The sequence below is a fragment of the Ovis canadensis genome, chromosome 7 (assembly GCF_042477335.2).
Source record: "Ovis canadensis isolate MfBH-ARS-UI-01 breed Bighorn chromosome 7, ARS-UI_OviCan_v2, whole genome shotgun sequence".
Classification (NCBI taxonomy): Eukaryota; Metazoa; Chordata; class Mammalia; order Artiodactyla; family Bovidae; genus Ovis; species Ovis canadensis.
The window spans coordinates 20,321,921-20,337,864 of record NC_091251.1 but is presented as its reverse complement, the minus strand read 5'-3'; the positions used below and the strand labels follow the sequence as shown (position 1 = coordinate 20,337,864).

The following is a 15,944-nucleotide window of genomic DNA, read 5'->3' as shown; positions in this document are numbered from 1 at the left end:
GAAATCAGTGTTACCTTATAGACAGCAGGCTACAGATGGGGAGGTTAGCACCCTGATGCATGGCCTTCCACGGTGGCTCAGACGGTAAAGAATCTGCCTGCAATGCAGGAGATTTGGCTTTGATCCCAGGGTCGGGAAGATGCCCTGGAGAAGGGAATGGCAACCCGCTCCAGTATCCTTCCCTGGAGAATCTATGGACAGAGGAGCCTGGCGGGCTACCATCTATGGGGTCACAAAGAGTCGGACATGACTGGGCAACTAACACTTTTCCTTCAGATGCATCGATATGATAATGATTAACTAATGGCTGGCTTAGCAGGTCACAAAGTGTTAAGTAATGATTCTAGGTTCTGAAAAGCATCTGACCAAGAATGTTGGGCAACGCATTTGATAATATTCATCAAAACGAGCACTTGGGCACCAAGAGCTTTTAGAAAACCTGGAACAGTGATATACTAGCCACATAAGAGGGGGGAAGGCATAGAACCATTTTTTTTCCTCAGTTGTTCTAAATTACTAGAGTAAAAAGAAATCGTAGGATAGGCACCTACATTTGGTCTGTATTTCAAGCAACTGTCATCTTCCAAAGAAATCTCATAAGTACTGATAGGGTGGGGGAGGCAAATTATTTGACATAATCAAAAGTCTTTAGTAATCCAATATTGCAATGAATTACTATAAAAATCTGCTCCTTCGGAGAGGAAGAAAGCCAGAAAGAAATTAATATAAACCTCAAGGCTGAATACTCTGCCAGGAAAATGGCTTTCAGTGATATAAACACAAGGCAGATGTTCTAAAAGAAATTTAAAATTTAATCAGACACGAAGTCTCTCAGTCATTACCTGTGTGCACTCAAGACAACAGCCACAAATTGGATTTTTAGAATCATTTTTGTGACCATCTAAAACTCACATTTCTTCCAATAAGGTAAGAAACACTCTGACTGGTAGAATCTCAACATGAAAGAAAATTCCCAACCTAGGGATCAAACCTGGGTCTCCTATATTGCAGGTAGATTCTTTACCATCTGAACCACCAGAGAAGCCCTTAAAACTGTTAAGATAGCAAACAAATGTTTTAAAAAATGAATGTATCATGATTTGACTAATTTTAGTTTCTTCTTTACCCTTATGGTACCAGTTCTACTGAACAAAAGTTCAAAAGATTTTTTTTATAGTGAATTTTATTAATCTATGCTAAGAATTGAGCCAAACTAATGATTTTAAGAGTATCACAATCAAATGTATGACCATTAAAGCTGCTCATTTGATGTGTTTGTAAAGCAGTAGTAAAGTAGTTTGTAAAGTAGTATAACTCAACTATGAAGCACATTATTATTAGATGCCTAGAAATTTCTGTTAAAATTTTCTCATTATATTCACAGGACTTTCATTCATTTTTCTGGTTTTCTATTTTGAAATGGATTTTTAAAAAAAGAAAAATGTTTTTTAAGTTCAAGTATTGTTATATGACAACTATCTTAATTTTTTACCAGCAAATTTAGAACTCAGTCTTAAAAATAAAAGTTCAGATTATTTTTTTTTTAAAGAGCTCTCTCTAAAAAGAGGAAAAAGTGCTCTTTTAAAATTGAAACTATGGTTTTATTTAAATTTACTTCCTAGATTTTTAATTGTTTTTTTTTTTTTTTCCCCACCTCAGTGCATGAATGCAATATATCATTCTTGGTATGTTTTTCCGGTCATAGACATCTGTTGTTTCCGGGTAAAATATCTGGAAAACAAAAGGGAAAATGTATTTATTAGGTGCTGCTTTTCACAATTATTTTAACTCCGCAAATGACCCTATTTTGATTGTCCTTGCTGTTCTGTATTTATTTAATGAAGGGGAATCTCAGTTGTGCCTCGTGTCGTTTTCCATGTGGACCAATCACTGCATCAGGTCCCTGCCTGACAGCGCCTCCTAGTGGCTCAATGGAGATTCACAGTCAGCCGCTTCAAGAAGGCTTTGTCCCCAGGGCTGGGTGGCAGCTTCACTCCACAAGGCATGAGCCCGTGCAGGCTTTTCTTTCTGTACCAGAGTCACTCTTGGGACTGCCCACGGGTCCCCTGGCCTGAGAAGGGTGTCCCTTTGAAATCATTACACTATAAGAACTTGGCTACACAGTTCTGTAAACGTGTGTATATACATACAACACACACATACCCATGTACTACTTTAAGGAGAAAAAAACACCCATTTTTACTGATTAAAATCTGGACAGTAGATAAAGTATGAAAGAAAAACACTTATAAGCCTACCTCCAGACTGTCACTATTAGCATTTTGGTATATTTTCTTCCAGTCTTTTATCTGTATGTCTCTCTCTTTTTTTTTTAACTTTTATGTATGTGGGTATTTGAAAACCAAATTTCACGTATTATAAGCCTGTTTAAAACACTTGATAGAGCATGATTGTTTTCCATTCCCTTCATTAGTCTATAAGAACATTACTTCTAGTAGATGCATGGGATTCTTTCATATTTTTGAATCACAATTTAACCAGTTCTCCATGGTTGAACACTTCTTCCCCCCATTTTGTCCCTATTATAGTCACTACAATAAACATCCCTGCTCTCTCTGTGCACCTGATTACTTCTTTTGGATAACCATCTATGAATGGAGGTAGTAGATTGAAAAGTCTGAACACTAAAACTGTTTATGCACCTTGATGTGCTTTTTGAGCTTGAAACTAAAAACCTAATAAGAAACAGATTTCAGAATACGGCACCAAAAATGAATAATTAGGATTGAAGCTCCTAAGATTAAGAGAAGCATATTGGCATTACTTGCTTTTGGTAAATATTTTATAAAATTTGACATAACAACTAAAATTGCATACCATATGGTAGACCTTGATACTCAAGCACAGCTTTCTATTGGACACTGAAAAAAGCTACGAGAAAAGCAAAGTTTCTTGAACTATAAAATGTATAGTCACTGAGTGCTTCAAGAAATATCTATAGTCTATGAAATTTCAAAGGTCTTTCTAAGTTTCCTTTAATACATTTGCTGTTAAAGTATGAATGAGAAGAGGATTCCCCATCTAGAATATAACCAGGTTTAAAAGTTCTACCAGGTAAGCAGAGGACAACTGTAACTTCCCCTCTTTAAACAAGAAATTTTTATACTGGTATCTCTCGTGGAAAACCATTATGAATATGTCTTCCTTTATCAAGGAGATGGGATCAATTTATAGTTCACCATCTTCTTCAGCATTGTAACCCCAGTGTATAACATGAAGCTGAGCACAGAGTAGGCAGCTCATATTGATACATGAAGGAGTTTATTAATACATCTAAGTCAATTCAGCATACTGCTGGCTTCGCATTACTGCAATGTAATATATCACTGATTTCATAATAAACATCAGGATTAAAATAGAATCTGTTGCACGGATCACTTGTTTGGCTTAAAATCAAAATAAATGTGGCCAATACACACACAACTTGAGAAGGTTTAAATCAAATCTTTCAAACATAATGAAATTATCCTAACTAACATATGCAGCCTCATACAGAAAAATGGCATTTGAATTTCTTTCTTTTTTAATCTGGTTACCACTCAACACCCTGCTAATACTTACTAAATCACAATTTAGAAATATGAATTCTGTATGATAAGTACTTCCTGGAAAGGAATAGCATTCAATGTTCTCAACATTTTAGGAGACGGGAAAGTACTTTAATTAAAAATGGCAAAATAAAATAGATCAACAGTGACCATTGCAAGATAAAATGAACTGAGTTAAAACAGGTATTAGCACAAATGTATTAAAAATAGGCATTTGTAATTCACCTTAAGGAATTCCTTGTTTTTGTTGTGGGGGTGTTTTTAATTGCAAACCTGGAATAATACTAAAAACAACACAGGCCTAAATAAGTCAGTAGCCTATCCCCTTGCTGGACCATTCTTAAATAATTTCTTTAAAATAGCTGGACTTACTAAGTAAGCAATTAAAAAAGGGGAACTACTGATAAACATGGAAACCTTACGGATGGCAAGGGCATTATGCTTAGTGAAAAAGTCAGTCTCAAAAGGTTACCTACTGTATGATTCCATTTCTATAACATTCTCAAAATGACAAAACTATAGAGAAGAGGGCAGATTGGGGGCTGCCAGGGGACAGCACTGGAGAAGGGGTATGATGTAGAGACCAGCCTCTCTGCAGCGCCTGTATCTTGATTCTGGTAGAGGTCACAGAAGTCTGTTTATGGATTGAACTACACTTGTGTGCGTGCACACACACACACGAATGTTCACTGGTGAACAATGAACAAAGTCTGAGTCTAGTTAACATTCATACACCAACGCCAATTTAATTCTGTACTACAGTTATGAGATGTCACCATGAGGGGAACCTGAATGAAGTTTACACAAGAGATACTATTTTCGCAACTTCCTGTGATGCTAAAATTCTTTCAAAATCAGAAGTTTAAGAAATAGCTCTACAATTTCTATCACATGTAATTATTTTCTCATTTCCTCTACTTGTCTAATCTGTCTCACAGGTATAAGGGTATCTGCTCTTTGAATTTAATAAGTTCTGAATATTTGCAGAATGAGTTTTATTTGGGAGATCTATTTTAGGAGTAAGAGCTCTGACTCACTAGCCATTAAACTTTAAAGTGATACTATTATTTATAATAATATTTACTTAAAATAAATTTATGATGATTTATAATGATACAATATATAGCGATACAAAGAGCCTTGGAATCTTAGGTATAAACAGCAATACAAAAGAGGGAGATGGCACTTCTAAATCAATTATCTACCAGGTAAAGCTGTTCTGACCCTGCTTAACTTTACCTAGCTGCTCCCAACCTGAATTCTTGCCGTATGTTACTTTACGTGTGCTTTTCCATATGTTTGCTTAGTTCTCACATCTCTCACTCCTGAGGCAACGACGGCATCTGCAGCGGTAAGATACCCCATTCTGCGAATCCCCTCCCACCGTGCGGTGTCTGTGCCAGCCCTCCTGTCTTCCCAGTCCAAGCTTACCTTGGGTAGACCGATGGACTCCATGGCTCTCAGCCACTGCACGGTGTTATCCGTGTGCCGAAAGTGAAGGCCCGACTTCTGATGGGGCGGAAAAGAGGGGAGCACACAAAAAGGAGGTAAGAAAGTGACCACTGCTTCCATTAGCAGGACGTTTCAATTGTATTTCTCCCAGAACAGTGCCATGAACGCTCACATACAGCAACCCAGCAAGGAGATGAGACTTTCTTAGCAACACTCCAGCCATTGGGACGGACCATTCCAGTCCCCAGAATTCACATGCTTGAGGGAATTCTGAACTAGACTCCCAAAGACCATTTACTGTCTAGCATGCCTAAGGATGTTTTATGAGGCATGTGTGCACATGCATGAACACATGTGTGTGCCCACACACACACACACACACAAACACTCAGTGTCAAGACTGCGGCAACCATGGTTGAGGGCAATAGTAACTTCTGGAAAAAAAGGATTTTTAGAAGACTAGATGTCTTTTTGTGTGTGTGGTTTCTGGTTCTGCCAGATCACAACTGTAATATGATTTCTGTAAAAAAAAAAAAAAAGATAATAATAAAAGAAAAAACCAAACTGGAAAATATAGAAAAATACAAAGATGAAGACAAACAAAAAAAACAGTCCATGATTCAGAGCTAATTTTAGGATTTATTCCTTCTATAATTTGATTCTAACCTTGGCCTTGTACAATAAGCAAACTTTCAGTGGAAATAGTTTACAAGACCTTTTTCTACCCATATAATAAAAATAGGCTCTGTTTTCCATTCCTACAGTTCTAATCAGCCAGCCATTATTTTCTACACAGTCTACAAATAAAATATTCTTGTTGTTATCTTATGAAGTTTTATCAGGTATATACTGCTGACAGCTTTAAAATAATCTTATATATTTCATTAGTTAAGTGTATACCATAATGTTATATATCTTATTTTTCACTCTGAATAAAATGAAAACTATAGCAAGTTTCATCGTAATTAACACCCAATGGTGTACTATCACATTCACAAAGTCTAGCTCTTCCCATCTTCTGTGAGCTTCTACAAACTAATGGTTGATTTAACAAAAACTATTTTTCTTGCTGTTAGAAATTACAAAGCATAAGAAAATTAAAATTTGACAAATATTTATACATTTTTGATAGTGGCCATTATTCACTGAGATTGGACCGTGTATGTCAAGCACTTTACATAAATTATCTCTAATTTTCCAAATACTCTGCAAAGTAGTTATTATTTCCATTTTTTTGAGAGATGAGGAAACCTAGGCAACAAAGATGAAGTGATTTGCCTAAAGTCAAACATCTGTTGAAGGGCTGAGCTGGGATTCAAGACTAAATCTCTGTGGATCTGAATACCTTCCCCATGCCATCACCGCCCCAGGCCAGAGCACAGGACCTGATGACCAGGGGATTACTCTTCAGAGGAAAGAGATTAGCTAACCACTGTGAAATAACTAGAGGGAGGGGAGAGGATCTGAAGGGCATGCAGAGAAGAGAGGAAAAGGGGGGAAGAGAGAGAGGGGGACGGGCATGCGAAGAGAGGAAATGCATAGAGAGAGAGTTCACAGCCAGGCGGTAGTGTCTGAGGCTAACTCAGCATCAGCAACGTTTGCTGAACACAAACGGTTCTCAGACACGGCCACTCTGTGAATGTGGAGGGCCAAAATGGAGACAGTCCTCAATCATGTCAGGGCTGAGGACCCTCAACACCATAAAGTGACTAACACAGTCCTCTTCCAAATAAGACGGGCGACTTATTTCTTGACTATGGCAATCTGGTCCCTAGTGAACATTCTCACCTCCTAAAAATTACCAAGACACCAAATTGATCCTACTTGCTGATAACACCATTAGTATTGGGCTTCCCTGGTGGCTCAGCTGGTAAAGAATCTGCCTGCAGTGCAGGAGATACCAGTTCGATTCTTAGGTCGGGAAGATCTGCTGGAGAAGGGATGGGCTACCCACTCCAGTATTCCTGGGCTTCCCTGGTGGCTCAGCTGGTAAAGAATCCGCCTGCAATGCGGGAGACCTGGGTTTGATTCCTGGATTGGGAAGATCCACTGGAAAAGGGATGGGCTACCCACTCCAGTATTTTGGCCTGGAGAATTCCATGGACTGTATAGTCCATGGGGTCACAAACAGTCAGACATGACTGAGCGACTTTCACGTTTTAGACCTCCCTGGTGGTTCAGGTGGTAAAGAGTCTACTTGCAATGTGGGAGACTGGAGTTCAATCCCTGGGTTGGGAAGATCCCCTGGAGGAGGGCATGGCAACCCACTCCAGTATTCTTGCCTGGAGAATCCCACGGACAGAGGAGCCTGGCAGGCTACAGTCCATGGGGTCGCAAAGAGTCAGACATGACTGAGTGACTTCACTTTCACTTTCCTGATAACTTTCCAAAGATAACTGGTTCTCGCTTCCTAAATCCTTATTAGAATTGCTCAGTACAAGTTCAAATCTCTACTAAGCTCCTATTTCCTCTTTCTTACAGCTCCATGGGTATGCCTCTTTTTCCTGGCCTTTTTTCTGAGTTTAAATAAATATAGTTTTGTTTGACCCTAGGTTGGTTTCTGAGAATCTTTGGTTGATAGCCTTGAACAATCCAAATTATGCAATAAAAAATCCCATCCATTTAGTGGTCTCGTTAGTTAGGTAACCTCAGGAAAGTTCCAAGTTTCTTTGAACCTCGGTTCCTCAGCCACAAAATGGGAATGGTATGTTTCTTTGGGTTGAGGAATTTCATGAGACCATACATGGAACACTCAGTTGCAAAGTACACCTAAGAATGCAATAAATGTTGGTTATGGCAATTATTATGCTATGAGACTGGGCTTGAAACTTTGTTCACCTTTAAGGTCAAAAAAAGTTCAGCGCTTCATGTAAGAGGCACTGAAGGAAAGGGTGGTTATCTTGGTCATATTTCTATACTAAATGACATGACAGGTTTCAGATCCTTCATCCACTTTAAACACCTGAGGAATGCTGACTTCAGAACCCTATGCTCCATGTCTGTATATTTTAGAAGTAAGCTTCAGTGAGTGAACTGTATTAACGTCTTCAATCTGTACATTTACTTCAGTTAGAACAGAAAAGGTCTTCTAAAGAGGCTCAAAATAAACTTAGTCCATTATAAACATTTATAGTTTGTCTTTTCACCAGTCCCATACTAACATTAATATGTTAGACCAGGTGCTATATCTATAGTCATATTTAGTCAAGGGTTGGTATGGTCCGTCTACCTAATTTCTTTCAGGTATTAGACTAGAAAGGACATGCTGATTTTCTATTGCTGAGCCACTATAGCACCAGCAAACAAGATTACTGCAGTTTAAATTGAATAGAAGGGTATTATGTAAGCCTTCTGTGGATGGTAACTTCTTATATATTAGGATCAAGGCAATTTAGAACTATGAGGTAGTTTGAAACCAGTAATTATTCTGATTTGCTCATTTTTTACAGGAAGAAACTGAGGGCCCAAGTATTTAAGACATTCGAGTTGACCTAACTTGTTGAGCTCAGGGTCAAGATCAGGTTGCAGAATTCCCTGACTCCTAGTCCAAATATTCTGGTCAATTTACTGCTTGTGGAGCCTCAGCACAAACAAACACCATCTGTAACAGTTACAGGGTGCTCACCTCTATCAGGCGGGCACTGGGCTGAGTGCCTGGCATAGATGATCACATTTGTTCCTCCCAATTTCTCTACAAGGTTGATGCTGTTAGTATTTTCCCACCTTCATCTCAGGAAACTGAAGCTCACCGAGTCAAAGTCAGTGGTGAAGCCAGATTCTGAAGTGTTCTGGTTCTGCAGCTCATACTCCTGACCACTGCGTATGCTTTCCCTGTCTAAAGCCCACCTAAATGTTCAATGAGCATTTGTTATAAATCTACAGCTGTCAATGCACTGTCCAGAAGGATACTGCTGTGAGGCTTATCAGACTGAACTCTCTCCAAGGAATGCCCCCTTCTTCCACTCCTCTTTCTCTTGGTCATCCTAGGTGGCTTGGGAACCTTCAGCTGTTAAGCCCCACCACGGAAACCTTTCTGGCATCCATGTCAGTCCAACCCCCTTTAGAACGGACCACACGCTGCTTAGTTACCGCCGACCATCCACCTAGCTGTCTTCTCTTTGGTCTCTCTGCCCATTTCCAGTCCTTCTCCAGGACTCACCCTTCATTTCCCCTCTCGAACCCTCTTACTTCTTGCCTCTGCAGGCAACGGTCATCGGTCACCTGCGCTGAGGAATCCTCTCATCGCACCCTGCCTTTGAGTCCCTCTTCCCTCCACACAGCAGCAGAGCAGTCTTTGTGGAGCACAGACTGTCCCACGATGCCCCGGTCAACACTGAAACAGCTCCCCCTGTGCTTACAATGAAGACGCCCCGTACGAGGTCCTCCAGGTGGGGCTGAGCGCTCTCTCTGCTTCTCTCCTGGCCTTATTTCTCGCCTCTGTCCCTCACCTAGCCTTCCAGCCACTCAACCTGGCCAAGTGCCTTTCGTCCTTGAGCCCCTCTTGTCTGGACCATCCTCCCCACTCCCTGCCCTTAGCTCTCATGGGTGAGTTTCCTCTCCTTCTAGCCTCTGCGTAAGAACAATTCCTCAGCAAAGAGCATGGCTGTCTGTCAGTAACTCTGGCTTTAATCTCTTCCTTCATACACTGATCACAATTCATGACTATCTCTCTTCCTCACAGACTGTCTCTCCAACTGTGAGCAGCATGAAAACCATGTCTGCTTGGCTCTGCACTGTCTTTCGTGCCCACATCAGTGGCTGGTACCTGCTAGGTATGGATGAGGATTGCATGGATAAATGAATATCCATGTCCTACCCTTTATGTATTTCTATCTTTGTACAGCTTTATCTTCTTTCCATATAACTTTGTTAAATCTTATTATATTAATGTATCTGCCTATTAGAGCAGTGATTCTCAAACCTTAGCAGTATGTAACAAAAGAATCACCTGAGGTGATGATTAAGAATGGAGCTTCCTGGGGCCCTGGCTAAGATTCTGGGGGAGGGCCCAAAAGTTCACATTTTTATACACACCCATCGTGGGGGACCACAGGAAGTCTGAGCATCACACTTAGAGGAGGAGTTTCAGCAAGTATTGAATAAAGGACCGAATAAAGCATAGAAGACAAGAAATGGAGCCCTTTGGCTTACTAGAAAGTACTAGTTGGGACTTCCCTAGCACTCCAGTGGTTAAGACTTGGCCTTCCAATGCAGGGGGTGAGGTTTCAACCCCTGGCTGGGGAGGTAAGATCCCATATACCTCATGGCCAAAAAACCAAGGCATAAAACAGAAGCAGTATTTTAACAAATTCAATAAAAGACTTTAAAAATGGCCCACATTAAAAAAATAAAAAATCTCTAAAAAAATAAAAAATTCTCATTCATTCCTTTACCCAAGAGCTATTTGGGCCAGAACCTGAACTAGTCGTTGAGGACACGGTGGAAGAGACACACACAGCTCCTGCCTTCAGGACAAAACAGTTACTACAGCACAGTCAGTGTGGTGTGTCGATGTGTGCATGGCATGAGCACGCAACTCAGCCCTGGAGGGGGAGGCAGAGATGGTCAGGGAAAGGACCCTCTTCACTGGAAGGCTTAACTCAATACCTAGCATGACTTCCTAACCCGAAATTAACGAGGGGCCAAGGCTGTAGACCACGAGCTGGCAACAACAAGGACAGGGCTGCGTGGAAGCGCCCGCTGCTTCGCTCAAAGTCATGAGCACCCCAGCCGAGGCCCTGGGATTTGGGGCAGAGCTTTTGCTCGGGGACACCCGGCCCAACAGGTGGGTCATATTTTATGGTCACAGCCCAGCAGACCCTGCAGAGCGTTCAGACTCGCTGAACTCATGGTTTCCAGATGGCCCATCAAGAGACAGGCTTAGGTTAGTGAGTGTTCCCCTATGTTTCAGCATCTTTGCCGCTGTCCCGTGATTTAGGGCTCCTTGAAGAGGACCATGTGACAAGCTTTAGATCTGAAAAACACATGAACAGGAAGCTGTCTCCTGCCCACTAATATTTGTCTCCTTTCATTTTTGCAGAAGAAACAAAATAGCCTTAAAATAAAAATTAACGATGACACAGCAAATCACGAACAATTCCCATTCAAGGACATGTTCAGGGATTTAATACAAGGAGAAAAAGAGAAAAGCCTCTTTTCTCCAGTGAATTAACAGAGGGGTAGTTTCCCTTTGTCCCATGATTCTCCCACGTCACAGCTGGCATCAACTCCCCTCCATCTGCCACCTCCCATCTTTCCACGCCTCTCCTAACATCCTTTCTTCTGTGCATCCCACTTGGGGCCTGATGGGATGGGGGACAGTAATACAGACCACTTCTGTCACGATGGTTTGCTCAGGGATGTCAGCACGTGTCCAGGTGCCCCAGGAATTTTATTTTGCAACAAGAGATTGGAAATATTTCCCCTGTCCCCTTCCCAAAGAGAAGTTGCTATGGATTCAAATAATAGGACCTCTGATGCCAGGAGGCAATGGTAACTGTTTAAGTTGCCATGAGGGGTCCAGAGCTGAACTGGCAAGAGACACCTGTATTCAAAGCATATAATATGCCAGGAGGGGAATTAGTCCACCTGCAGCTCTGAGGCTCGCTTTCACGAAAGGTCTGTCTTTCCGGCCTTATTCTCTCAATCCACACATCAAAACAAAACACCCACAATCCCTTTCCAGGGAAGGCTGGAGCCCATGACACTTTATCATCAAATCTACACGGCCATTATAATAGGTCTAGGTCTTGATAACAACAATCACAGAAGCAATGAGAATAAAAGAAAGATCATGTTCTAAAATGTGGACAAATGTTAATTTATTTTGTGACACAGGGGATACAAATCACTTTTTTCTGAACTTTGAAAATAGTCCTTAAAATTAAAAAAAAGAAACTTTAATTGTGGCTGGCTAAATCATTTGTTTTGCTTAAGTCTTCCAAAAGGCTGGAAACTCACTCTAGGGAGAAACATCTAGAGTTAATAAACACATGACTTAATAAACTTATTTTAACATATGCAAACATTTTTTCATAACATTATTCAAGGCAAAGACTTTTGCTCCATTCCCTTTTAGATTAGATGATGAAAGGAGACTTGTCAAAAAAGATGTCAATTCATCTTGTCTGTTAGCCTAAATCATTACTCAGACATTTGCTCTGAATTCAATATACATATTTTAAAGATAAATTTTTTCTCAATAACAACTGAAGGGTAGTGTGACTCATGCATTAAATGGAAAATTATTCTATTTTCAATTATACTTAATGTTATCCTTGAAATTTTAAGAGAAATAACTTTTAAAAACACTTGAAAATCTGCAGATAAAAAATACTGATATAACAAAACCAAAGACAGGATATTGAGAAAACAAACAAACAAACAAAAATCAAGTTTCAAAGAAGCTTTAGAAACCCTGACCCAAAGTGGAGAAGAGATCTCACATTCTAGAAGAGAACAGCACACATTTAAAAATTGCTTTTTGAAGACACGTATAATCAAGGTATCTTTTAGGTTGGTGCTTACTTTTTCCTTCTTTACTTTTTAATGGAAGTTTTCAAACATAAAAAGTAGACAGAATAGTATAATGAACTCATTTGCACCCATCATCTAATCTCAACAATTACAAACTCACAGCTGGTCTTGAATCATGTTAACCCTCTTCCCAATTATTTTGAAGCAAATCATAGATGTATCACCTTACCTGAAAATACTTAAACATTATATACATAAAATACACACATTGAAAAGAAATAATACAGTGTTTATATTGATTGGTTGTTTATTTTGATTGTACTTATTTATTTTGATTAGGATTGGTGTTTATATTGGTTTGGTTTTCCTCCCTATATTCCTTCTCAAATTAGCTATGAAAGAATTCATAAAACTAGCTGCATACAAAAAGGTTGGTCTCATTTTGTTTTAAACATCAAATGGAAAGGCGTTTCTGACTCATCAATATTAGCACTTTTTTTCTTTTTTAATCACCTTGGCTCTAACTCTTTGGGGCTACAAGTTCAAGTCTCCGCTGGGTACTTTACTTCTTGATGAGAATAAGGGGAATAATAAACCGTGTTGGTGGTGAAGAGAGGAGGGGTAGCGGGCCCTCACTTTTATATTTACTGGTACTAATGACATGACCTCCATGAAGGAATAATGGGGGTTGGGAGTTGGAAGCCCCACAAATCAGAGGTCTCTCAGCCTCAGCCCAGAAACAGAAAAGGGCTTTGCTTCCAAAACTGCTGCAGCCTCAGGAATGATTATTAACAGGCTTCAAAGACCAAGGACATTCCTCTTCCCCATACCCCTACCTCCCACAAAATCCTGATAGAAACACTAAAGAAAGGGAAGGAAGGCAAAGACTCAACTTTCACTTTGAGCCAGAGGCCCAAACCAATTAGATCTCAGTTACCTTATAACGTGTTTGTTCCACATCATAGATCTTTTTCTCCGATACCATTTTGGGGGCAAAGAATTTGGCTAACTTTGCAAGGTAAACTCCGTTCCGGAGCCCTTCTTCCAGTTCAGTGGTTGGTGGCAATTCTTCAACTAAGCACACTTCCATCCACCTAGAGGGATTAAGAGAGAGCAAAAAATAAAACCTTAAAGTGAATCCAGTTTGGTATCTTTCTATAAATGAAGAGATGTGGTGTCTTACTATCAGTGGCAGGGGCATTAACAAAGGGGGCGGGACCTGAAACATCTTTATCGTCATAAACAGGAAGAGAGAAGCTTCTGGATGGAACAAGGATTCAGAACACGAGAGGAACAAGGGGTTGACAAGCCCAGAGGCACAAAACTCACTATGCGCCAGAGTTTGTTGACTTCACCTTTATGAGTCTCTGCCAAGTCTCTTAAAGAAGAAAGAGGCCAATCTGTGCTTGTATGGGTGGAATGAGTCTTGCTGACACTACAGAAAAAGCAATTCCAAGTTTATGAGCCTCAGTGGAGGACATTTTGTAGGGGTTATGCCGTGGGGAGAGCGTAGTCCAAGGTGCGGTAAAATCTGCAGTCGCTCAGTCTGGAAATGACTACCAGGAGACGCAGGGAGGCATAGGACAGGGACATCGAAATCCAGAAAGCAGACACAGTCTTCCTACACATTCCTTTTTCCAATGCCAGGAGCTTACTACAGCACACTTACCTTTTGGGGAAGCTATTCTCTGGGTACTGAGAAAGTTGTTGAGCAAAAGATCAGATTCAATCTTAGGACACTCTGCCAGTATCATAGAAAAGAGAGCACCAAGGTCATTACTGGCTCAAAGACACACAGTGGGAGGAGGGCCAGGCCAGTTCACATTTCACGCCGGGGTGCAGAGAGTCTGCCAGAGCTCACAGGATACTGTGCTTCCTCCCCGTGCTTGAGGAACTCTTCCCTACTGTAAGACCCAAGAACCGGGGGTGCAAGCCCTCACCTCTCTGCCACTAACCCACCACCACATCAGCAACTCTGAGTGTGAGCCGCACACCTATACAGCGAGGCCCCTCAGAAGACCAGTAACACAGCAGCGCTGACTCCATCACACTTGGCAGGGAGGAGAGGGCTGCTCTGCACATTAACAATGGATTCGGATCCAGGCAGTGGACACTGTAAAACGTCTCAAGTGCCTGTAGTTCTGGCCAACACTTTTTAGAAGCTCAAAGAGTCCCTAATAAGCAAGGAGTATTTACTGACCACTTGTTTAGGCAATGTGAAAATATGGAGTTAGAGACGGAAATGGCAACCCATTCCAGTATCCTTGCCTGGGAAATTCCTCGGACAGAGAAGCCTGGTGGGCTATAGTCCATGGCGTCGCAAAGAGTCGGACACGACTGAGAGACTGAACGGAACTGAGAAAAGCTATGACAAACATGGAGAGCATATTAAAAAGCAGAGACATGACTTTGCCAACAAAGTCCATCTAGTCAAGGCTATGGTTTTTCCAGCGGTCATGTGTGGATGTGAGAGTTGGACTATAAAGAAAGCTGAGCACCAAAGAATTGATGCTTTTGAACTGTGGTGTTGGAGAAGACTCTTGAGAGTCCCTTGGACTGCAAGGAGATCCAAGCAGTCAATCTTAAAAGAAATCAGTTCTGAATATTCATTGGAAGGATTCAGCTTCAGCTCTAACACTTTGGCCACCTGATGTGAAGAATTGACTCATTGGAAAAGACCCTGATGCTGGGCAAGATTGAAGGCAGGTGAAGGGGGTGACAGAGGATGAGATGGTTGGATGGCATCACCGACTCGATGGACATGAGTTTGAATAAGCTCCGGGAGTTGGTGATGGACAGGGAGGCCTGGGGTGCTGCAGTCCATGGGGTTGCAAAGAGTCAGACACAACTGAGAGACTGAACTGAACCGATGAGAAAAAACCATAAATATAAGCCCTGCCTTCAAAAAGCATTAAACAAAACTGAGAAGGCAACACAAGTGTAAGGAAAAATCAGAGAGCCATGTAAGACAGGCTATGATGCCCAATACAACTATTAGTGCCTAACAAGAAAAAATTTGGGAATAATGTGCGGGCAGGGGGCACTGGGCTCTCAGTGGAGTAGAAGGGAAAAAAATGACAAGGTGGTGGGATCTGGATTCAGCTGGAAAGGGAGGATTTGGAAAGGCAAGGCAGGGGGACACTGGGAGCTGAGGGGCAGGACAAACTAAAATCACGAAGGAAACATGGCTGATGCATGGGACAAACCCAGAGAAGATCTAGGGTCCTTAGGGTTCATGGGGAGAAAGGAATCAAGCTGAGCATACACAGTGAAATCAGGAGCTGGTGTAAGAGAGGCGATGACATTTGCTGCTACAGGAAGCAGGAAGCTCTTGGCAGACTCACAGCAGAGGAGGGGCAGGCTGACAGTGGTATTTAGAGAAAATTCAATCTTGTAAAATGGAGGCCCCAAAGACAAAGCACTCACCTTTCCCAGTGCAAGGAGCTG

The 15,944-nt window shown here is 41.2% G+C and overlaps 1 protein-coding gene across 1 annotated transcript in view; it reads right to left on the bottom strand.

Moving 5' to 3' along the window:
* IQGAP2 (IQ motif containing GTPase activating protein 2) overlaps positions 1-15,944 on the bottom strand; it is a 307,479-nt gene that overhangs the window by 132,590 nt on the left and 158,945 nt on the right. The window contains exons 3-5 of the mRNA XM_069595343.1: positions 13,435-13,591; positions 5,001-5,078; positions 1,655-1,731 (exon numbers count right to left, since the gene is read on the bottom strand). Coding sequence (XP_069451444.1) covers positions 1,655-1,731; positions 5,001-5,078; positions 13,435-13,591 — 312 coding nt within the window. The remainder of the gene's footprint in view (positions 1-1,654; positions 1,732-5,000; positions 5,079-13,434; positions 13,592-15,944) is intronic.